This window comes from Oncorhynchus gorbuscha, linkage group LG15 (genome assembly GCF_021184085.1).
Source record: "Oncorhynchus gorbuscha isolate QuinsamMale2020 ecotype Even-year linkage group LG15, OgorEven_v1.0, whole genome shotgun sequence".
Taxonomy (NCBI): Eukaryota; Metazoa; Chordata; class Actinopteri; order Salmoniformes; family Salmonidae; genus Oncorhynchus; species Oncorhynchus gorbuscha.
The window spans coordinates 85,544,402-85,569,054 of NC_060187.1; the positions used below are offsets into that span (position 1 = coordinate 85,544,402).

Sequence of the window (24,653 nt, forward strand, 5' to 3'; positions counted from 1 at the left end):
AGGTCTATTATACATGCCTGCAATGCACTTGGGGTGAAATATTGGGTAGCTCCTCATAGATTATCCATTCTGAACCTGGGAAATAACAACTGCATTTTAATCAATTACATTAAACATATTTTCTGCTTTTACTGACTTATCATCAGCCGTTGCAAAGGTTAGAAAAAGTCAAAACATGATCAAGTCATTGATCAATAATATATATTTTTTAATATCTCAGTTTCCATTTTTCTTTTCTCTCTGTCTATTTCAGATTCAGGAATAATCCATGTCTGACTATCAGTTTTGGGGAAGTTACTCTGAAAATATAGTTTACCAAACTACCAATGACTTCACACTGGAGGAAGTTAAGCAACACTAAATATACCTCCTTTAAGAAAACTGTGCTTTAGTTAACCAAAGTTACTTTGAAAAGTAGTTCACTATATCCAAACGTCTTCGTGAATAATTATCATATGTAAATCTGAAATGTCATAGACGACAAATTGCAAGAATAGATCACTTTGGGATCATATGTTAACAGAATGTGTAATTTAGCCTATTAAACACACAAACTATGTTTCAAGTGAGAATTGGGCATGTCTGATGCCTACTGTTTAGCTTTTTTGCTAAATTCACTATTAGTACTCGGGAGGCCCTATTTAAATGAACCTTTGAACTACATATAGTTCACTACACCTCAACACTGCTGACTTTATATTGAAGTGCTCTGGTGCCTTCTGACAGGGTCCAGCAGGAGACTCCAGACTCAACTATACTCCAGACTCAACTATACTCCAGACTCAACTATACTCCAGACTCAACTATACTCCAGACTCAACTATACTCCAGACTCAACTATACCCAGAGGTGTATCCTTCAAGAGTTTTTTATGTATTTTTATTTTACCTTTAACTAGGCAAGTCATTTAAGAACAAATCCTTATTTTCAATGACGGCCTAGGAACAGTGTGTTAACTGCCTGTTTCTGGGGCAGAACAACAGATTTGTACCTTGTCAGTTCAGAGGTTTGAACTTGCAACCTTCTGGTTACTAGTCCAACACTCTAACCACTAGGCTACCCTGCCGCCCCAAGTGACAAGTCAATGGGTCATCCACCTGAGTTCAGCAAAGAAGACGTTTCTACTGATCAAAGGAAAGAGTTTATGAGTCTGAGTAACTCAGTAGACCACACCCTCGCTCTCTGTTCCTCTAAGAACTCCAGTCTTCTGTTCTGTTAGATTCTGTTTACTTCCCAGTGTCCCCAGAGTCATCAAATGGACCTGTCCTCCATATTGAAGGTAAGCTGACTCTTGCCACATTTTATCCAATCAAAAACGACATGTGAAAAATATTGCTGGGAGCAGCAATGAACGGGGTTTAAAGGATGACAGAAAGGACACAAGATCAGTTGGATAACTTCTTGCGTCGAGCAATCCCGTATCCGGGAGCGTAATCATAGCCTCAAGCTCATTACCATAACGCAACGTTAACTATTCATGAAAATCGCAAATGAAATGAAAGAAATATATTCACTCACAAGCTTAGCCTTCGGTTAACAACACTGTCATCTCAGATTTTCAAAATATGCTTTTCAACCATAGCTACACAAGCATTTGTGTAAGAGTATTGATAGCTAGCATAGCATTAAGCCTAGCATTCAGCAGGCAACATTTTCACAAAAACAAGAAAAGCATTCAAATAAAATCATTTACCTTTGAAGAACTTCCAGTGTGAACCATGATTCAGACTGCTGGTTACAATCAGCACTGAGAAAATGTAAGTCTCAATTCCATTAGTAATCAGAGTAATATTACTGTTGTTTAATGTAACCCAGGGATAACATTTATTATCTTTTTGTGTTATGTATCATCAGATGCCTGTGAGCTCACACCAGACCTCAACACCATACACCCTCAACTGTACCTGACATGACTCGGGGGAACAGAAAGGTGGTGCATGACTCCAAAGGACATCAGAAATACTATCCTGACCACCCAGAGAGGTTTGACCAGTGGACTCAGATGCTGTGTAGAGACCCTCTTTCTGGGCGATGCTACTGGGAGGCAGAGTGGGAGGGTTATGGGGCTTATGTAGGGCTGACATATAGAAGACTTGTTAGGAAAGGAGGGAATAATGACTGTGTGATTGGCTACGATGACATGTCCTGGAGTTTGTACTGCAATGACAAGTCCTATGATGCCTTTCATAACATAAAGGGCACCCCCATCCTTTTACCGTCCTCCAGCTCCCGCAGAGTAGGAGTTTATCTGGATTGGTGGTACCCTTGGTGGTACCCTGTCCTTCTACAGTGTTTCCTCTGACACACTGACCCACCTGCATACATTCCACGCCACCTTCACTGAGCCACGTTATGTGGTGCTATGGCCTTGACTCAGCTATTACCCTGTGCAGAGTAAGACAGTTCTGAGTCCTCAGGCAAGTCACCTCCTTCTCCAGCACACATGTTCTCGTCCTGTTTATACCTGGAGCTATAACATAGCTTTGTCCTGATCTTGTCCACATTCTGATTGTGCCTACATTTTTAGACAGGTGTAGACAATCAAAAAACACATTACCTGATTGTGATCAGATCTTCCTTCCCACCTCCGGAGGCAGACAGGCACCCATTGTGTCTGAATATCTTTACAAGTGTAGATGGATCTGGACAGTAAAACCATTTAAATCATCATCATCCCACCCTCTAAATCAGGCCCCCTTTTGAAGGCCCTCGGATCAACCCCCCCCCTCTAAAAAAAAAAAAACTAATGAACTCAGTCGGTTTCTCAAACTTACTGTCGAATAGTAGAATACAAGAGACCATTTCAAAATAATTTGCATACAAGAAGGGACAAGGAAATATGGTCACTATGCCGACACAGTGGACGGATGAGAGACACATTTTAATACCATGTGTAGATGCATATCTGACAAAGTGGGCACAATCTGAAAGTGGACTTGTTGGAACATGGACACAGCCTGACTTCAGGACTCTAAATCAGTGGGAGTCATTTTTTCTCTCTGTGTTTTTAGTGTAAATAGCATTAAGAAATGCTGCAGGAAAAATATAAATGTTTAGTAATTTGTCATTGTTATTTGATTAATGTGGTTTGTACATCTGTTTGTCTTTCTGCCCTTTGACATGTGTTCTCCAACAGGTTCATGTATGGTGTGAGGAGCCTTGTTAGAAAAGTCAATAACATGTGTTCTCCAACAGGTTCATGTATGGTGTGAGGAGCCTTGTTAGAAAAGTCAATAACATGTGTTCTCCAACAGGTTCATGTATGGTGTGAGGAGCCTTGTTAGAAAAGTCAATAACATGTGTTCTCCAACAGGTTCATGTATGGTGTGAGGAGCCTTGTTAGAAAAGTCAATAACATGTGTTCTCCAACAGGTTCATGTATGGTGTGAGGAGCCTTGTTAGAAAAGTCAATAACATGTGTTCTCCAACAGGTTCATGTATGGTGTGATGGTGTGAGGAGCCTTGTTAGAAAAGTCAATAACATGTGTTCTCCAACAGGTTCATGAAAAGTCATGTGTGGTTCATGTATGGTGTGCCTTGTTAGAAAAGTCAATAACATGTGTTCTCCAACAGGTTCATGTATGGTGTGAGGAGCCTTGTTAGAAAAGTCAATAACATGTGTTCTCCAACAGGTTCATGTATGGTGTGAGGAGCCTTATTAGAAAAGTCAATAACATGTGTTCTCCAACAGGTTCATGTATGGTGTGAGGAGCCTTGTTAGAAAAGTCAATAACATGTGTTCTCCAACAGGTTCATGTATGGTGTGAGGAGCCTTGTTAGAAAAGTCAATAACATGTGTTCTCCAACAGGTTCATGTATGGTGTGAGGAGCCTTGTTAGAAAAGTCAATAACATGTGTTCTCCAACAGGTTCATGTATGGTGTGAGGAGCCTTGTTAGAAAAGTCAATAACATGTGTTCTCCAACAGGTTCATGTATGGTGTGAGGAGCCTTGTTAGAAAAGTCAATAACATGTGTTCTCCAACAGGTTCATGTATGGTGTGAGGAGCCTTGTTAGAAAAGTCAATAACATGTGTTCTCCAACAGGTTCATGTATGGTGTGAGGAGCCTTGTTAGAAAAGTCAATAACATGTGTTCTCCAACAGGTTCATGTATGGTGTGAGAAAAGTCAATAACATGTGTTCTCCAACAGGTTCATGTATGGTGTGAGGAGCCTTGTTAGAAAAGTCAATAACATGTGTTCTCCAACAGAAAAGTTCATGTGTTCTCCAACAGGTTCATGGGTGTGAGGAGCCTTGTTAGAAAAGTCAATAACATGTGTTCTCCAACAGGTTCATGTATGGTGTGAGGAGCCTTGTTAGAAAAGTCAATAACATGTGTTCTCCAACAGGTTCATGTATGGTGTGAGGAGCCTTGTTAGAAAAGTCAATAACATGTGTTCTCCAACAGGTTCATGTATGGTGTGAAGCCTTGTTAGAAAAGTCAATAACATGTGTTCTCCAACAGGTTCATGTATGGTGTGAGGAGCCTTGTTAGAAAAGTCAATAACATGTGTTCTCCAACAGGTTCATGTATGGTGTTGTTAGAAAAGTCAGGAGCCTTGTTAGAAAAGTCAATAACATGTGTTCTCCAACAGGTTCATGTATGGTGTGAGGAGCCTTGTTAGAAAAGTCAATAACATGTGTTCTCCAACAGGTTCATGTATGGTGTGAGGAGCCTTGTTAGAAAAGTCAATAACATGTGTTCTCCAACAGGTTCATGTATGGTGTGAGGAGCCTTGTTAGAAAAGTCAATAACATGTGTTCTCCAACAGGTTCATGTATGGTGTGAGGAGCCTTGTTAGAAAAGTCAATAACATGTGTTCTCCAACAGGTTCATGTATGGTGTGAGGAGCCTTGTTAGAAAAGTCAATAACATGTGTTCTCCAACAGGTTCATGTATGGTGTGAGGAGCCTTGTTAGAAAAGTCAATAACATGTGTTCTCCAACAGGTTCATGTATGGTGTGAGGAGCCTTGTTAGAAAAGTCAATAACATGTGTTCTCCAACAGGTTCATGTATGGTGTGAGCCTTGTTAGAAAAGTCCTTGTTAGAAAAGTCAATAACATGTGTTCTCCAACAGGTTCATGTATGGTGTGAGGAGCCTTGTTAGAAAAGTCAATAACATGTGTTCTCCAACAGGTTCATGTATGGTGTGAGGAGCCTTGTTAGAAAAGTCAATAACATGTGTTCTCCAACAGGTTCATGTTAGAAAAGTCAATAACATGGTGGTTCATGATGGTGTGAGCCTTGTTAGAAAAGTCAATAACATGTGTTCTCCAACAGGTTCATGTATGGTGTGAGGAGCCTTGTTAGAAAAGTCAATAACATGTGTTCTCCAACAGGTTCATGTATGGTGTGAGGAGCCTTGGTCAATAACATGTGTTCTCCAACAGGTTCATGTATGGTGTGAGGAGCCTTGTTAGAAAAGTCAATAACATGTGTTCTCCAACAGGTTCATGTATGGTGTGAGGAGCCTTGTTAGAAAAGTCAATAGAATGGATCAATAAGTGCATTGATTGCTGTTTTTCTTGGATGTTTTCTCTCTCTAGGGATCAGTTCCAGTGTACTCTGCAGAGTGGGAACATGTCCCCATCCCCTCTCTGTCCTGCTCTGGAACTGGTTTAGACAATGACTTCAATATCAAGTGTTAGCCTGTAATGCTCAAATCAGTTTGGTTAACGATTGATCGTTGAGGGAAAATATAAAAACATGTATGTGATGATCAGTCTGAAAATGAAGGAGTTGTTATTGTTGAGCAACAGCAGGAGGACACCATCTTAGTTCAAACAGTCATGTTTATTGTCTCAGTGCTTTTCCAGTAGAAAACACAGCAACGGTATGTTCCGGGGTCAGGTGACGTCAGTGTGAGGTGAGGGAAGTGAGCCAACCGTCTCAGGATAAATAACCAGTCCTCCCAACCTCAGACAGCTAACGCTTTGGCCACATAAGATGACGTCGTGCTTCACATACAGAGTCTCAATCAGAATACATACCTGCACATCGTTCACCTGGTGTAAACAGTTACATTTATAATGTGAAAGTTCATCCTTCTCCCATTAATGTGGAGTGAGTGAGTGAGTGTGTGTGTGTGTGTGTGTGTGTGTGTGTGTGTGTGTGTGTGTGTGTGTGTGTGTGTGTGTGTGTGTGTGTGTGTGTGTGTGTGTGTGTGTGTGTGTGTGTGTGTGTGTAATCTGGGGTATGTATGTGATAGATTATAATAGGATGTAGTTAGTACAGGCCAGGACCCACTACCGTATTACCGTGACATGTAACAACTACAACCCTTTAGATTACATTCACCTTACAGCAGCACTGACATCAACCTCTGTGTGTGTGTGTGTGTGTGTGTGTGTGTGTGTGTGTGTGTGTGTGTGTGTGTGTGTGTGTGTGTGTGTGTGTGTGTGTGTGTGTGTGTGTGTGTGTGTGCGTGTGCACGCGCACACGTGTGTTAGAGAGCAAAACATAAACTTGAGCTGAAAACTAATCTGTTTTTAAATGTAAAACATCAACACAGGAAGTTCCACCTCTCAGCACAGGAAGTGCCTGCATACAGTACTCATCGCCACGCCAACAGAACTCCCAAGCATGACAATACAACACGTAACCATAGAGATAATAAAACAGTATTATATTAATGATAACAGTAAAGATGATAAAAACCAAAAGCGCTAAGTGTTAATATTGGTGGCATCTGGAGGGCACCAGTGTGTACAGGCTTTAGTTCCCTTATTAAATCCTTCATTACTGGAATCAGATGTGTTAATGCTGGGCTGGAACTAAACCCTGCCCATCCAGTAGCTCTCCAGGACCAGGGTTAGTTCATGACTCAGTGCTCCATTGCTCCGTTGCAGCATACAACGTGTGACCCATTCTGAACTTTAACCTTCACAAAAGTGCCGGGTAGAGGGGGCAGAAAGGATTGGGGGAGAGGGGGGGTAAGATACATCCCACCTTAGGCAGGTCTGTAGATTTGGTACTGGGGGGTCTTATATGTGTACATAGAATGGATAGAAAAGACCCATGTTCTAAAATCCACATATCCCATCCCTTATTGTGGCACAATAAACTTTCCCATTGCTGAATGTGTGGAACACTGAAAGAGGCACCGCATTCAGCGAGATGATTAAACATTCAGTATTAAATATGGTATGCCCAGTATACATATTGTGGACCATTTATTTGATTTGTAATGTAAATCTTTTCTATGGTCTCATATGTGTTGGGGGAGGGGAGGGTCTCGACTCCATGGTCTGAAAAGTAGCTTCATCAGGCTGATGGCATCGTTCGGTAACCTCCCCTCACACCCTGCCACTCCGCCTGGGAGATCCCGTAGAGCTCGGGAGGAGCACAAGGGAGGAAAGGGTGCTTCTCCCAGGTAATCAGCCTATAAGAAGCCAAGGGACAGGCACCCAGCCAATGAGAAACCAGGAGACACTCCACCTCTCACTCGCTCACCCTCTTCAGCACCGAGGGAGTGGTGTCCATGAAGGACCTGGCAGGGTGTTGTGGCCAGGTAGACTGTACAGGGGTGGGCTGGGCAGAGTTGGGGCTCATCAGCATGGCACTGTAGATGTTGGAGGCTACCACCAGGATACAGAGCAGGATAGGACCGATGATCGCCCCCTCCAGACCCAGATAGTATGCTCCTCCTGCCACTGCTAGACCAGTCAGATACGGGTGGCCACCACTGTGGGGGGGACAGACATCAACACACACTTACTTTAATATCATAACAGATTAGATTTCTCTCTCTTACACACTGATCTCATAAACAGTGAATACGCACAAACACGTACACACTCTCTCTCTCACACACACACACACACACACACACACACACACACACACACACACACACACACACACACACACACACACACACACACACACACACACACACACACACACACACACACACACACACACACACACACACACACACACACACACACACTCATACCCTGATATATCGGAGTAGATGGCTGTGTCTACGAAGTAGGTGGGCAGCAGATGGAAGAGTAGCAGTAGCAAGGCTTTGACCCCCTCTCCCTGGGCCAGCCACAGGTCACACACAGCGGGCAGCGCGGCCCAGTACGTCCCCAGGAATGGCACTGCACCCAGGATAGCTGCCAGGGCTGAAGGGGGCGAGGGAAGAGGACACATGGAACATGTTTGACAATAGTAAGACAGAAGACTGGAATAGAACAGTCCTGTTATACAAGTTATTCATCTAATAGTTTGGACACAAGGAGGGTTTTCCTCGTCTCCAGTCTAGCCAGTCAAACATCAGCAAGTTAAGATGTTCTATTTGATCAGTCAGTTTTGAACACACTCACCAGAGGGGATGAAGACGATGTGGATGCCGAAGATGGTGTGTGTCAGCCAGGTGTAGAGGCCATAGAACCCTGCCATCTTCAGAGACGCATCAAACACCCCTCTAAAACACACAATTAAACAAACATATGTTTTAACATGTAAAATGTTTGCAGTGGATGTGTTTAAATATTCTTGTGGGGACTAGAAGTTTAGGTTTAGGAGCTAGGGTTAGGTTTAGGAGCTAGGGTTAGGTTTAGGAGCTAGGGTTAGGTTTAGGAGCTAGGGTTAGGTTTAGGAGCTAGGGTTAGGTTTAAGAGCTAGGGATAGGTTTAGGAGCTAAGGTTAGGTTTAGGAGCTAGGGTTAGGTTTAGGAGCTGGGGTTAGATTTAGGAGCTAGGATTAGGTTTAAGAGCTAGGGTTAGGTTTAGGTTTAAGAGCTAGGGTTAGGTTTTGGAGCTAGGGTTAGGTTTAGGAGCTAAGGTTAGGTTTAAGAGTTAGGGTTAGGTTTAGGAGCTAGGGTTAGGTTTAAGAGCTATGGTTAGGTTTAGGAGCTAGGGTTAGGTTTAAGAGCTAGGGTTAGGTTTAGGACCTAGGGTTAGGTTTAAGAGCTAGGGTTAGGTTTAGGAGCTAGGTTTAGGAGCTAGAGTTAGGTTTAAGAGCAAGGGTTAGGTTTAGGTTTAAGAGCTAGGTTTAGGAGCTAGGGTTAGGGTTAGCGTTCAGGTTAGGTTTTTGGTTTAATTTGAGGGTTATAGTTACGGTTAGTGTAAGTGTATGGGTTAGGGTAAGTGTACGGGTTAGGAGTTAGGGAAAATAGGATTTAGAATGGGACTGAATTGTGTGTGTCCACAAGGTTAGCTGTACAAGACCGTGCGTGTGTGTGTGTTTATGTGTGTGCTGTGTGTGTGTACCTGATAGCCTCCTCTACAGACTGTCCTATGATGTTAGAGGATGGTCCGGGCTGGGACAGAGGAGTGAGGCTGATCACCCATTTGACAGGCTCGTAGTACTCTCCACTGGAACTCAACAGGTAGAACAACGTGGTCAGGAATATCACCTACACATAAACACACAAAAGGACACACACACACGGACACACACTCAACAGTGTAAATATTAAGGTATGAAGGAGGAGGCACACAGAGAGAGCTATGTGTGTGTGTGTGTGTGTGTACCAGGCTGAGGGCGAAGTTGAGTAGAGCTGTGCCGCTGTGGAAGAGGACAGTGAGGAGTGTGGTCGTTGTGGAGATCAGCAGCCCAACGTTCCGACTCATCACCACCCACAGAGACTCCACTATCTATAACAGAGAATACACATGTCACACACACACACACACACGTGTTAAACACACAAACACACACACACGTGTACTCACAGAGAGCAGTGTTTCTATGTTCTCCTGAGCGAAGGAGGCGATGTCCTGCCAGTCTAAGATCTCTCCCAGCCAGCTGTTCTGTCTCTGGACAAGCTTCTGACCACCACTACGGTTACGCCCTCCTGTATGGGTTACATTCTGAGACAGAAACGCCATACAGACATACACACAGACACGCACACACGTAACCACACAGACACACACACAGAAACGCCATACAGACATACACACAGACACACAGACACGTAACCACACAGACACACACACAGAAACGCCATACAGACATACACACAGACACACACACACGTAACCACACAGACACACACACAGAAACGCCATACAGACATACACACAGACACACACACAGAAACGCCATACAGACATACACACAGACACACACACAGAAACGCCATACAGACATACACACAGACACACACACACGCCCATACAGACATACACACAGACACACACACGTAACGCACACAGACATACACACACACACACACACAGAAACGCATACAGACATAGACACACACACACACAGAAACGCCATACAGACATACACACATACACACACACACACACATAGACACACACACAGACATACATGTAAGCACACAGACACATAGACAAGCACACAGACACATAGACACACACACACAGACATACATGTAAGCACACACACACACACGCACGAGCGCACACACACACACGCAGGCGGTGTTGGAAGAGTGAGACATGCATGAATGTATAGTGTAGTTCTGGTCTGTGTTTATAAGGGGTAATCAGTGTTTCAGTCTATATATTCTCAAGTCAAACATGAAGATGTGACCATGTGAACCCCCCTATACTACGGTCTGATGGACCAGGCCACCCCCCTGCGTTACCTTGACAAACCAGGAGTGGTACAGTCTGTCCCACAGTTCCAGAACCTGCTTCTCTATGACAGCTGTGTGGTTCCCCTTTTCACCAAGCATCTTATGGAGCTACACACACACCACACGCACACAATCAGTGATTTGACCAGTGTGTCTCCACCCCCCTCCCTCTCTTTCCATCTCTCTCCTGTTGTCTCTCTTACCTTGAATGTTATCCATTCTCGACCGTGCTGGTAGACGTTAGTGGCAGCTGAGTTCATAGCTTTCTGGATGACCTGTGCCTCAGGGAGCCAACTGGAGGAGAGAGAAAGAGTCAGGGGCTGATTAACCAATAAAGCACCCTGTTCAGCTGTTGAGTGATGTCTATGAGGAGCCAGGGGGTTATCACCACAGGGTGGTGTGATGTCTATGAGGAGCCAGGGGGTTATCACCACAGGGTGGTGTGATGTCTATGAGGAGCCAGGGGGTTATCACCACAGGGTGGTGTGATGTCTATGAGGAGCCAGGGGGTTATCACCACAGGGTGGTGTGATGTCTATGAGGAGCCAGGGGGTTATCACCACAGGGTGGTGTGATGTCTATGAGGGGTAGGGGGTTATCACCACAGGGTGGTGTGATGTCTATGAGGAGCCAGGGGGTTATCACCACAGGGTGGTGTGATGTCTATGAGGAGCCAGGGGGTTATCACCACAGGGTGGTGTGATGTCTATGAGGAGCCAGGGGGTTATCACCACAGGGTGGTGTGATGTCTATCACGTGTAGTCCACTTGTCATTCCAATCTCCTTTGCATTAGCGTAGCCTCTTCTGTAGCCTGTCAACTATGTGTCTGTCTATCCCTGTTCTCTCCTCTCTGCACAGACCATACAAACGCTCCACACTGCGTGGCCGCGGCCACCCTAATCTGGTGGTCCCAGCGCGCACGACCCACGTGGAGTTCCAGGTCTCCGGTAGCCTCTGGAACTGCCAATCTGCGGCCAACAAGGCAGAGTTCATCTCAGCCTATGCCTCCCTCCAGTCCCTCGACTTCTTGGCACTGACGGAAACATGGATCACCACAGACAACACTGCTACTCCTACTGCTCTCTCTTCGTCCGCCCACGTGTTCTCGCACACCCCGAGAGCTTCTGGTCAGCGGGGTGGTGGCACCGGGATCCTCATCTCTCCCAAGTGGTCATTCTCTCTTTCTCCCCTTACCCATCTGTCTATCGCCTCCTTTGAATTCCATGCTGTCACAGTTACCAGCCCTTTCAAGCTTAACATCCTTATCATTTATCGCCCTCCAGGTTCCCTCGGAGAGTTCATCAATGAGCTTGATGCCTTGATAAGCTCCTTTCCTGAGGACGGCTCACCTCTCACAGTTCTGGGCGACTTTAACCTCCCCACGTCTACCTTTGACTCATTCCTCTCTGCCTCCTTCTTTCCACTCCTCTCCTCTTTTGACCTCACCCTCTCACCTTCCCCCCCTACTCACAAGGCAGGCAATACGCTCGACCTTATCTTTACTAGATGCTGTTCTTCCACTAACCTCATTGCAACTCCCCTCCAAGTCTCCGACCACTACCTTGTATCCTTTTCCCTCTCGCTCTCATCCAACACCTCCCACACTGCCCCTACTCGGATGGTATCGCGCCGTCCCAACCTTCGCTCTCTCTCCCCCGCTACTCTCTCCTCTTCCATCCTATCATCTCTTCCCTCTGCTCAAACCTTCTCCAACCTATCTCCTGATTCTGCCTCCTCAACCCTCCTCTCCTCCCTCTCTGCATCCTTTGACTCTCTATGTCCCCTATCCTCCAGGCCGGCTCGGTCCTCCCCTCCCGCTCCGTGGCTCGATGACTCATTGCGAGCTCACAGAACAGGGCTCCGGGCAGCCGAGCGGAAATGGAGGAAAACTCGCCTCCCTGCGGACCTGGCATCCTTTCACTCCCTCCTCTCTACATTTTCCTCCTCTGTCTCTGCTGCTAAAGCCACTTTCTACCACTCTAAATTCCAAACATCTGCATCTCCTCTAACCCTAGGAAGCTCTTTGCCACCTTCTCCTCCCTCCTGAATCCTCCTCCCCCTCCCCCCCCTCCTTCCTCTCTGCAGATGACTTCGTCAACCATTTTGAAAAGGTCGACGACATCCGATCCTCGTTTGCTAAGTCAAACGACACCGCTGGTTCTGCTCACACTGCCCTACCCTGTGCTCTGACCTCTTTCTCCCCTCTCTCTCCAGATGAAATCTCGCGTCTTGTGACGGCCGGCCGCCCAACAACCTGCCCGCTTGACCCTATCCCCTCCTCCCTTCTCCAGACCATTTCCGGAGACCTTCTCCCTTACCTCACCTCGCTCATCAACTCATCCCTGACCGCTGGCTACGTCCCTTCCGTCTTCAAGAGAGCGAGAGTTGCACCCCTTCTGAAAAAACCTACACTCGATCCCTCCGATGTCAACAATTACAGACCAGTATCCCTTCTTTCTTTTCTCTCCAAAACTCTTGAACGTGCCGTCCTTGGCCAGCTCTCCCGCTATCTCTCTCTGAATGACCTTCTTGATCCAAATCAGTCAGGTTTCAAGACTAGTCATTCAACTGAGACTGCTCTCCTCTGTATCACGGAGGCGCTCCGCACTGCCAAAGCTAACTCTCTCTCCTCTGCTCTCATCCTTCTAGATCTATCGGCTGCCTTCGATACTGTGAACCATTAGATCCTCCTCTCCACCCTCTCCGAGTTGGGCATCTCCGGCGCGGCCCACGCTTGGATTGGGTCCTACCTGACAGGTCGCTCCTACCAGGTGGCGTGGCGAGAATCTGTCTCCTCACCACACGCTCTCACCACTGGTGTCCCCCAGGGCTCTGTTCTAGGCCCTCTCCTATTCTCGATATATACACCAAGTCACTTGGCTCTGTCATAACCTCACATGGTCTCTCCTATCATTGCTATGCAGACGACACACAATTAATCTTCTCCTTTCCCCCTTCTGATGACCAGGTGGCGAATCGCATCTCTGCATGTCTGGCAGACATATCAGTGTGGATGACGGATCACCACCTCAAGCTGAACCTCGGCAAGACGGAGCTGCTCTTCCTCCCGGGGAAGGACTGCCCGTTCCATGATCTCGCCATCACGGTTGACAACTCCATTGTGTCCTCCTCCCAGAGCGCTAAGAACCTTGGCGTGATCCTGGACAACACCCTGTCGTTCTCAACCAACATCAAGGCGGTGGCCCGTTCCTGTAGGTTCATGCTCTACAACATCCGCAGAGTACGACCCTGCCTCACACAGGAAGCGGCGCAGGTCCTAATCCAGGCACTTGTCATCTCCCGTCTGGATTACTGCAACTCGCTGTTGGCTGGGCTCCCTGCCTGTGCCATTAAACCCCTTCAACTCATCCAGAACGCCGCAGCCCGTCTGGTGTTCAACCTTCCCAAGTTCTCTCACGTCACCCCGCTCCTCCGTTCTCTCCACTGGCTTCCAGTTGAAGCTCGCATCCGCTACAAGACCATGGTGCTTGCCTACGGAGCTGTGAGGGGAACGGCACCTCAGTACCTCCAGGCTCTGATCAGGCCCTACACCCAAACAAGGGCACTGCGTTCATCCACCTCTGGCCTGCTCGCCTCCCTACCACTGAGGAAGTACAGCTCCCGCTCAGCCCAGTCAAAACTGTTCGCTGCTCTGGCCCCCCAATGGTGCAACAAACTCCCTCACGACGCCAGGACAGCGGAGTCAATCACCACCTTCCGGAGACACCTGAAGCCCCACCTCTTTAAGGAATACCTAGGATAGGATAAGTAATCCCTCTCACCCCCCTTTAAGATTTAGATGCACTATTGTAAAGTGACTGTTCCACTGGATGTCATAAGGTGAATGCACCAATTTGTAAGTCGCTCTGGATAAGAGCGTCTGCTAAATGACTTAAATGTAAATGTCTATGAGGAGCCAGGGGGTTATCACCACAGGGTGGTGTGATGTCTATGAGGAGCCAGGGGGTTATCACCACAGGGTGGTGTGATGCCTATGAGAGGCCCAGTCCACTGCTCACCTAGTTAACCCCCAGGCCCAGTCCACTGCTCACTTCGTTAACCCCCAGGCCCAGTCCACTGCTCACCTAGTTAACCCCCAGGCCCCAGTCCACTGCTCACCTAGTTAACCCCCAGGCCCAGTCCACTGCTCACCTAGTTAACCCCCAGGCCCAGTCCACTGCTCACCTAGTTAACCCCCAGGCCCAGTCCACTGCTCACCTAGTTAACCCCCAGGCCCAGTCCACTGCTCACCTAGTTAACCCCCAGGCCCAGTCCACTGCTCACCTAGTTAACCCCCAGGCCCAGTCCACCGCCCTGTCAGAGCTGAGTGCCTTTGAGCCGTCTGTACCATGAAGAGATTAATGTTGGGTAAATAAAGCAGTTCTGGCTGGATGACAATCTATTCAACCTCCAATGCCTCCAAGCCACCAGCAAGACCTCAACTCAACACATCTTTGCACAGCAATATCTCCTCTCCCACTCACCAGAATCCATGCAGCATTCACTGAGCCTGTCTCCTCCGTCTACAACTACTCCATCAGTCTCAGCAAGACACACATCATTGGTCAACAACTCACCCCACAGCAAGAACAGCCCACCTTTCCCAGTGTTTTCCACAAGTACATAGTAGCCGCCAAATAGAAAAAGTAACCGACCAGAAAAAGTAGCCAGCGATGTTGCACAGCGCGTTCAATGGTGATGGAAAAAAAATAGTTTATTAAGACTATTAAAGAGAGAGAAGGAGGGAAATTACAACTTTTCAGCCTGAATGAAGGACGTTTTATGTGCGAGCCAGTCCACGGGGGAAACCAGTGTATGTATTACTGGGAATGCAAATCAATCAGACAGTCGTGCAGATCTAGCGCCCACTATCGGCTGCCTAAGTAAATAGCCTACTATGCGCCACCACTCCATCGGCTGGATAAGTAAATAGCCTACTATGCGCCACCACTCCATGTGGCTGGCTATGTAAATAGCCTACTATGCACCACCACTCCGTGTGGCTGGCTATGTAAATAGCCTACTATGCACCACCACTCCGTGTGGCTGGCTATGTAAATAGCCTACTATGCACCACCACTCCGCGTGGCTGGCTATGTAAATAGCCTACTATGCGCCACCACTCTGGCTATGTAAATAGCCTACTATGCACCACCACTCCGTGGCTGGCTGTGGCTGGCCACCACTCCGCGTGGCTGGCTATGTAAATAGCCTACTATGCCACCACCACTCCGTGGCTGGCTATGTGGCTGGCCCTACTATGCCCACCACTCCATGTGGCTGGCTATGTAAATAGCCTACTATGCGCCACCACTCCATGTGGCTGGCTAAGTAAATAGCCTACTATGCGCCACCACTCCATGTGGCTGGCTAAGTAAATAGCCTACTATGCGCCACCACTCCATGTGGCTGGCTAAGTAAATAGCCTACTATGCGCCACCACTCCATGTGGCTGGCTATATAAATAGCCTACTATGCGCCACCACTCCATGTGGCTGGCTATGTAAATAGCCTACTATGCGCCACCACTCCATGTGGCTGGCTATGTAAATAGCCTACTATGCGCCACCACTCCACGTGGCTGGCTATGTAAATAGCCTACTATGCGCCACCACTCCACGTGGCTGGCTAAGTAAATAGCCTATGCTGGCTAAGTAAATAGCCTACTATGCGCCACCACTCTGGCATAAATAGCCTACTATGTGGCCACCACTCCATGGGCTATGTAAATAGCCTACTATGCGCCACCACTCCACGTGGCTGGCTAAGTAAATAGCCTACTATGCGCCACCACTCCATGTGGCTGGCTATGTAAATAGCCTACTATGCGCCACCACTCCACGTGGCTGGATATGTAAATAGCCTACTATGCGCCACCACTCCATGTGGCTGGCTATGTAAATAGCCTACTATGCGCCACCACTCCATGTGGCTGGATATGTAAATAGCCTACTATGCGCCACCACTCCACGTGGCTGGCTAAGTAAATAGCCTACTATGCGCCACCACTCCATGTGGCTGGATATGTAAATAGCCTACTATGCGCCACCACTCCACGTGGCTGGCTAAGTAAATAGCCTACTATGCGCCACCACTCCATGGCTGGCTAAGTAAATAGCCTACTATGCGCCACCACTCCACGTGGCTGGCTAAGTAAATAGCCTACTATGCGCCACCACTCCACGTGGCTGGCTAAGTAAATAGCCTACTATGCGCCACCACTCCATGTGGCTGGATAAGTAAATAGCCTACTATGCGCCACCACTCCACGTGGCTGGCTAAGTAAATAGCCTACTATGCGCCACCACTCCACGTGGCTGGCTATGTAAATAGCCTACTATGCGCCACCACTCCACGTGGCTGGATATGTAAATAGCCTACTATGCGCCACCACTCCACGTGGCTGGCTATGTAAATAGCCTACTATGCGCCACCACTCCACGTGGCTGGCTATGTAAATAGCCTACTATGCGCCACCACTCCACGTGGCTGGCTATGTAAATAGCCTACTATGCGCCACCACTCCACGTGGCTGGCTGGCTATGTAAATAGCCTACTATGCGCCACCACTCCACGTGGCTGGCTATGTAAATAGCGCCACCACTCCACGTGGCTGGATATGTAAATAGCCTACTATGCGCCACCACTCCACGTGGCTGGATATGTAAATAGCCTACTATGCGCCACCACTCCACGTGGCTGGCTATGTAAATAGCCTACTATGCGCCACCACTCCACGTGGCTGGCTATGTAAATAGCCTACTATGCGCCACCACTCCGTGGCTGGATATGTAAATAGCCGTGGCTGGCTAAAGTAAATAGCCTACTATGCGCCACCACTCCACGTGGCTGGATAAGTAAATAGCCTACTATGCGCCACCACTCCACGTGGCTGGCTAAGTAAATAGCCTAAACCACTCCACGTGGCTGGCTAAGTAAATAGCCTATGCGCCACCACTCCACGTGGCTGGCTATGTAAATAGCCTACTATGCGCCACCACTCCACGTGGCTGGATATGTAAATAGCCTACTATGCGCCACCACTCCACGTGGCTGGAAATGTAAATAGCCTACTATGCCCACCACTCACGTGGCTGGCTATGTAAATAGCCTACTATGCGCCACCACTCCACGTGGCTGGATATGTAAATAGCCTACTATGCGCCACCACTCCACGTGGCTGGCTATGTAAACCACTCCACGTGGCTGGATATGCCTACTATGCGCCACCACTCCACGTGGCTGGATATGTAAATAGCCTACTATGCGCCACCACTCCACGTGGCTGGATATGTAAATAGCCTACTATGCGCCACCACTCCACGTGGCTGGATATGTAAATAGCCTACTATGCGCCACCACTCCACGTGGCTGGATATGTAAATAGCCTACTATGCGCCACCACTCCACGTGGCTGGATATGTAAATAGCCTACTATGCGCCACCACTCCACGTGGCTGGATATGTAAATAGCCTCTATGCGCCACCAACAATGGCTGGCTATGTAAATGCGCCACCACTCCACGTGGCTGGCTATGTAAATAGCCTACTATGCGCCACCACTCCACGTGGCTGGCTATGTAAATAGCCTACTATGCGCCACCACTCCACGTGGCTGGCTATGTAAATAGCCTACTATGCGCCACCACTCCACGTGGCTGGCTATGTAAATAGCCTACTATGCGCCACCACTCCACGTGGCTGGCTATGTAAATAGCCTACTATGCGCCACCACTCCACGTGGCTGGCTATGTAAATAGCCTACTATGCGCCACCACTCCACGTGGCTGGCTATGGCTGGCTAAAATAGCCTACTATGCGCCACCACTCACGTGGCTGGCTATGTAAATAGCCTACTTGCGCCACCACTCCACGTGGCTGGCTATGTAAATAGCCTACTATGCGCCACCACTCTGGCTATGTAAATAGTGGCTGGGCTGGATATGTAAATAGCCTACTATGCGCCACCACTCCACGTGGCTGGCTATGTAAATAGCCTACTATGCGCCACCACTCCACGTGGCTGGCTATGTAAATAGCCTACTATGCGCCACCACTCCACGTGGCTGGCTAAGTGAAACACACCAAAGAAAATACATGAATGTGTCAGAAAAGAATAATTCGGCAAAGTCGTAATTTTCACCTCATCGTTACATTACATTACATGGGCGGTGCAAATTCACAGGCATCATGCTCTCTCCCTCAGTGTAAAATCATTTGACTGCAACCACAGATCTGTATATAATGACGAGATGCTCATGTCTCTGCCCAAACAATGGGAGTCGTTGTCCCAAAGATGGGAAGGCAGGTGACAAGCTTAGGTCCAAAATAAGAACATAGAAACGCATTGGACAGATTTTGGCGAGTGTGAAACCTCTCACTTTGCCTCTTCCTCTCTGCTGAATTTCCCTGTTATCACTCACTTTGTGACTGACCGGCGCCTGTCCTATAAATAGATCGCTAGAAGAAGGAAAGTAGCCTAGTTAATATGAAGTGGAAAATGTAGCTGGCTGATTATCTGACTGCCGACGCTAATGGAAAACACTGCCTTCCACATCAACAACTCACCCCCCAGCAAGAAGAGCTCACCTTCCACATCAACAACTCACCCCCCAGCAAGAAGAGCTCACCTTCCACATCAACAACTCACCCCCAGCTAGAAAGAGCTCACCTTCCACATCAACAACTCACCCCCAGCAAGAAGAGCTCACCTTCCACATCAACAACTCACCCCCCAGCAAGAAGAGCTCACCTTCCACATCAACAACTCACCCCCCAGCAAGAAGAGCTCACCTTCCACATCAACAACTCACCCCCCAGCAAGAAGAGCTCACCTTCCACATCAACAACTCACCCCCAGCAAGAAGAGCTCACCTTCCACATCAACAACTCACCCCCAGCAACTCACCTTCCACATCAACAACTCACCCCCAGCAAGAAGAGCTCACCTTCCACATCAACAACTCACCCCACAGCAAGAAGAGCTCACCTTCCACATCAACAACTCACCCCCAGCAAGAAGAGCTCACCTTCCACATCAACAACTCACCCCCAGCAAGAAGAGCTCACCTTCCACATCAACAACTCACCCCCAGCAAGAGCTCACCTTCCACATCAACAACTCACCCCCAGCAAGAAGAGCTCACCTTCCACATCAACAACTCACCCCCCAGCAAGAAGAGCTCACCTTCCACATCAACAACTCACCCCCAGCAAGAAGAGCTCACCTTCCACATCAACACCTCACCCCCAGCAAGAAGAGCTCACCTTCCACATCAACAACTCACCCCCAGCAAGAAGAGCTCACCTTCCACATCAACAACTCACCCCCAGCAAGAAGAGCTCACCTTCCACATCAACAACTCACCCCCCAGCAAGAAGAGCTCACCTTCCACATCAATGGTCAACAACTCACCCCCAGCAAGAAGAGCTCACCTTCCACATCAACAACTCACCCCCAGCAAGAAGAGCTCACCTTCCACATCAACAACTCACCCCCAGCAAGAAGAGCTCAACAACTCACCCCCAGCAAGAAGAGCTCACCTTCCACATCAATGGTCAACAACTCACCCCCAGCAAGAAGAGCTCACCTTCCACATCAACAACTCACCCCCAGCAGCAAGAAGAGCTCACCTTCCACATCAACACCTCACCCCCAGCAAGAAGAGCTCACCTTCCACATCAACAACTCACCCCCAGCAAGAAGAGCTCACCTTCCACATCAACAACTCACCCCCAGCAAGAAGAGCTCACCTTCCACATCAATGGTCAACAACTCACCCCCAGCAAGAAGAGCTCACCTTCCACATCAACAACTCACCCCCAGCAAGAAGAGCTCACCTTCCACATCAACAACTCACCCCCAGCAAGAGCCCACCTTCCACATCAATGGTCTGCACATGAACCCCAGCAGCAGGGGCAACACACTCCTCCTGTGGCAAACCATGCAGGTCTGGCTTTGGCCTGCACAGCCACTGGCACAACCACAACCTCACACAGTAATCACACCTCTGTGACAATTGGGAGTAACATCCTCATCAATATTGATGGACAGCCAAGTGTACAAGGTGTGTGTGTGTGTGTGTGTGTGTGTGTGTGTGTGTGTGTGTGTGTGTGTGTGTGTGTGTGTGTGTGTGTGTGTGTGTGTGTGTGTGTGTGTGTGTGTGTGTGTGTGTGTGTGTGTGTGTGTGTGTGTGTGTGTGTGTGTGTGTGTGTGTGTGTGTGTGTGTGTGTGTGTGTGTGTGCGTGTGTCTCTTACTTGGCCCATTCTGGATGGCTGGACACAGTCTCGTTGATAAGGTTACTGGTGACCTCTATGATATGAACACTCTCATGATGAACCTACAGAGAGAGAGAGAGAGTGAGGTTATGCTGAAAATAGCCTATATCTCAATTCGCTACAGTATGTACAGTGGAAGAGGAGGAAATCAAACTATGGTAAGCTCTGAGGAACACACAGTACCGCACCATAGCAGTGAGCAGGAGACCCATGAGCAGAGTTCCTGTCACCAGCAGGAAGATGATGAAGATACTGATGAGTTTATCCAGGGAGCGCTCTAACCATATGACCATCTACAGAGTCACCAGCAGGAAGATGATGAAGATACTGATGAGTTTATCCAGGGAGCGCTCTAACCATATGACCATCTACAGAGAGAGAGAGAGAGAGAGAGAGAGAGAGAGAGAGAGAGAGAGAGAGAGAGAGAGAGAGAGAGAGAGAGAGAGAGAGAGAGAGAGAGAGAGAGAGAGAGAGAGAGAGAGAGAGAGAGAGAGAGAGAGAGAGAGAGAGAGAGAGAGAGAGAGAGAGAGAGAGAGAGAGAGAGAGAGAGGGAAAGGTGACAGAGTGAAAGAGAGACATAAATCAGTATCTGCCATTAGGAGTTGTCGCAGATGTGACTGGACACATGGAGAAACCTGTGTCCTTCTCCCCTGGGAAACCAGAGACCAAGGCAGACATTCTGTGTCTGAACTACAGCCTACCGCCGCCATCTTGGATCCTGAGAACAGCCTGTGTACACAGACACACTCTATCACACACCATGCATGAGTGCACGCATGTTAAACCCCAGGGCTGTGTGTGAGACGTGTGCTCTGTCTGCAATCTCTTTACACGTCTTTATTGTAACTTTTAAGAGGCAGTTCCTCTAAGGGCCACAGAGAAGGACAGTCACTCCCCAGTATTTAGGTTTCTCTATGTCCCCTGCCTTATAACAACCCTATGATACCTTATGACAGCATTATGACGCCTTCCTAAGTGACCTGGGAGTGTGTGAGGTCACTGAGGAAGAATGCTGAACTTTACCATCAGGAGGCTGGAGGTGATGGGAGATATTAGTAAGACAGTGTCCCAGTGGTATTACACAACATGGCCACTGACCTGACAGCACATGAAGCAACCTCAAGAGTATTGAAACACATCCTGAGTCAACACATAACAGAACGAGAAGCTGAGAGAACTAGAAAATCTACAATATAGATTCTACAGAAATATAGACTACAGCAAAGCTCAGCTCAAGACCAGTCAGAATCAGAATTGGTTTGATGTAACTGCTGTTTTAAAGGTAGACTCAGCGATATGATGTAGATGCACAAAGTAACCAGCGAGTGGGTCAATTTCCACAACAACTAAGAGCGTTGGAGAGAGAGGCTCAACTTCTCTGTTTTGTTCCCGTAGCTAGAACGCTCTATCAGTGTGAAGCGAACCTGTGAACATGCGCGGATACTGTGTGACTGTGTGAAAGCAAAGTCTTGTATCTCACTCATCTCAATATCAGCCGTGCTGCTCGAGGCTGAGTCTACCTTTAAAGATGCTAATCTAACGCCTTCACTACAGAATAGTCATTTATATGGATGTCCCACCCTGTCCAATATGGATCAGACTCCAACTCAACCCAACCCAGTACCAGCTCAGTCCCACCCCTCCCAAACCCATGTAACCCCCAGGACACCACCCAGATCTTTCTTTAGGAGGTCTGCTAATGCCCTCCATGGTACAGCTCTTCATTTCCAGAACTAGGGAATAGCAGGGGGCGTCTACCCTGTCTTGGTAATAGTAGGGGCAGCCCTTCCCCCCCAACCCAACCCCCCCGGCACTCCCCTCAGCTTGGTCTAAAGCAGTCTCTTCTCTCCATGCACCTCACACACGCGCATAAGCCAACCAGCCAATCAAATCACAGAGGAGAAGCTAAGGAAGGTTGAGGAGCCAATAAATGAGCTCGCCCCACCGTAGCTTCACCACAACAGAAGCAGGAAGCAGGGAGGAAGTGAGGTTAGCGAGGCGCGGAGACAGGATGGAGGGATGACAGTGGACGGTTACAGCGTCACTCCAAGCTACTATAGGAAGCTCACACTGCTTCATACTCTCTTTCTTCATTCCTTTCTCTCTCTTTTGTTCTCTGACTATTACACACTCATACACACTCTTCCTCTTCTTCTCTCTTTCATTCTCATTTTGACATTTTCATGCTCTCTCTCTCTCTCTCTCTCCCTCTCTCTTAGCAGAGCACTCCTCCAGAACATTACCTGCTTGTTAAGCCAATGCCAGAGCTTCAGGAGGAGACAAAGAGACATTGGGGAAATTATTATTTGACAAACCTGTGAAGCAATCTTCACATGGTTCCCAAGCACAAACACCACAGATTGTGATTGGATACAGGCAGTAAAGGGGGGCTTTAGAAAACAGGAAGTGATGCAGGGTATTTCTGATTGGATGCAGGGAGTGAATGCCGCTCTGATTGGATACCAGATGTGTCAACGTGTGCTTGAACAGAATACAAAAAAACGGTGCAGAGAAAAAGAGAGCGAGTGCAATGTTTTTTCTTCTTTCCTCAATGAGGTGTAGAGGTGAAGACGAGGGGGGTTAGACGAGGGGGTGAGAGGAGGGGGGTGAGACAAGGGGGTAAGACGAGGGGGGTGAGATGAGGGGGTGAGACAAGAGTTAAAACAATTAAGTGACATCATTCAGTAGTAATATAACCTGTAGGGAGATCATTCAGTAGTAATATAACCTGTAGGGAGATCATTCAGTAGTAATATAACCTGTAGGGAGCTCATTCAGTAATCATATTAACCTGTAGGGAGATCATTCAGTAGTAATATTAACCTGTAGGGAGATCATTCAGTAGTAATATTAACCTGTAGGGAGATCATTCAGTAGTAATATAACCTGTAGGGAGATCATTCAGTAGTAATATAACCTGTAGGGAGATCATTCAGTAGTAATATTAACCTTCAGTAGTAATATTAACCTGGGAGATCATTCAGTAGTAATATAACCTGTAGGGAGATCATTCAGTAGTAATATTAACCTGTAGGGAGATCATTCAGTAGTAATATTAACCTGTAGGGAGATCATTCAGTAGTCATATTAACCTGTAGGAGATCATTCAGTAGTCATATTAACCTGTAGGAGATCATTCAGTAGTAATATTAACCTGTAGGGAGATCATTCAGTAGTAATATTAACCTGTAGGGAGATCATTCAGTAGTAATATTAACCTGTAGGGAGATCATTCAGTAGTAATATTAACCTGTAGGAGATCATTCAGTAGTAATATTAACCCATAACCTGTAGGAGATCATTCAGTAGTAATATTAACCTGTAGGGAGATCATTCAGTAGTAATATTAACCTGTAGGGAGATCATTCAGTAGTAATATTAACCTGTAGGGAGATCATTCAGTAGTAATATTAACCCATAAGGAGATCATTCAGTAGTAATATTAACCTGTAGGGAGATCATTCAGTAGTAATATTAACCTGTAGGGAGATCATTCAGTAGTAATATTAACCTGTAGGGAGATCATTCAGTAGTAATATTAACCTGTAGGGAGATCATTCAGTAGTAATATTAACCCATAAGGAGATCATTCAGTAGTCATATTAACCTGTAGGGAGATCATTCAGTAGTAATATTAACCTGTATGGAGATCATTCAGTAGTAATATTAACCCATAAGGAGATCATTCAGTAGTAATATTAACCTGTAGGGAGATCATTCAGTAGTAATATTAACCTGTAGGAGATCATTCAGTAGTAATATTAACCTGTAAGGAGATCATTCAGTAGTAATATTAACCTGTAAGGA

General features: G+C 47.2%; 1 protein-coding gene across 1 annotated transcript in view; it reads right to left on the reverse strand.

Annotated features, from left to right (window-relative positions):
- Positions 1–6,077: 6,077 nt before the first annotated feature.
- Positions 6,078–24,653, reverse strand: part of tmem245 (transmembrane protein 245) — a 29,428-nt gene continuing 10,852 nt past the window's right edge. The window contains 11 exon segments of the mRNA XM_046303457.1: positions 6,078–7,686; positions 7,960–8,134; positions 8,336–8,436; positions 9,224–9,369; positions 9,488–9,610; positions 9,689–9,826; positions 10,576–10,674; positions 10,770–10,860; positions 20,826–20,908; positions 21,035–21,139; positions 23,090–23,113. Coding sequence (XP_046159413.1) covers positions 7,443–7,686; positions 7,960–8,134; positions 8,336–8,436; positions 9,224–9,369; positions 9,488–9,610; positions 9,689–9,826; positions 10,576–10,674; positions 10,770–10,860; positions 20,826–20,908; positions 21,035–21,139; positions 23,090–23,113 — 1,329 coding nt within the window. The 3' untranslated portion in view covers positions 6,078–7,442.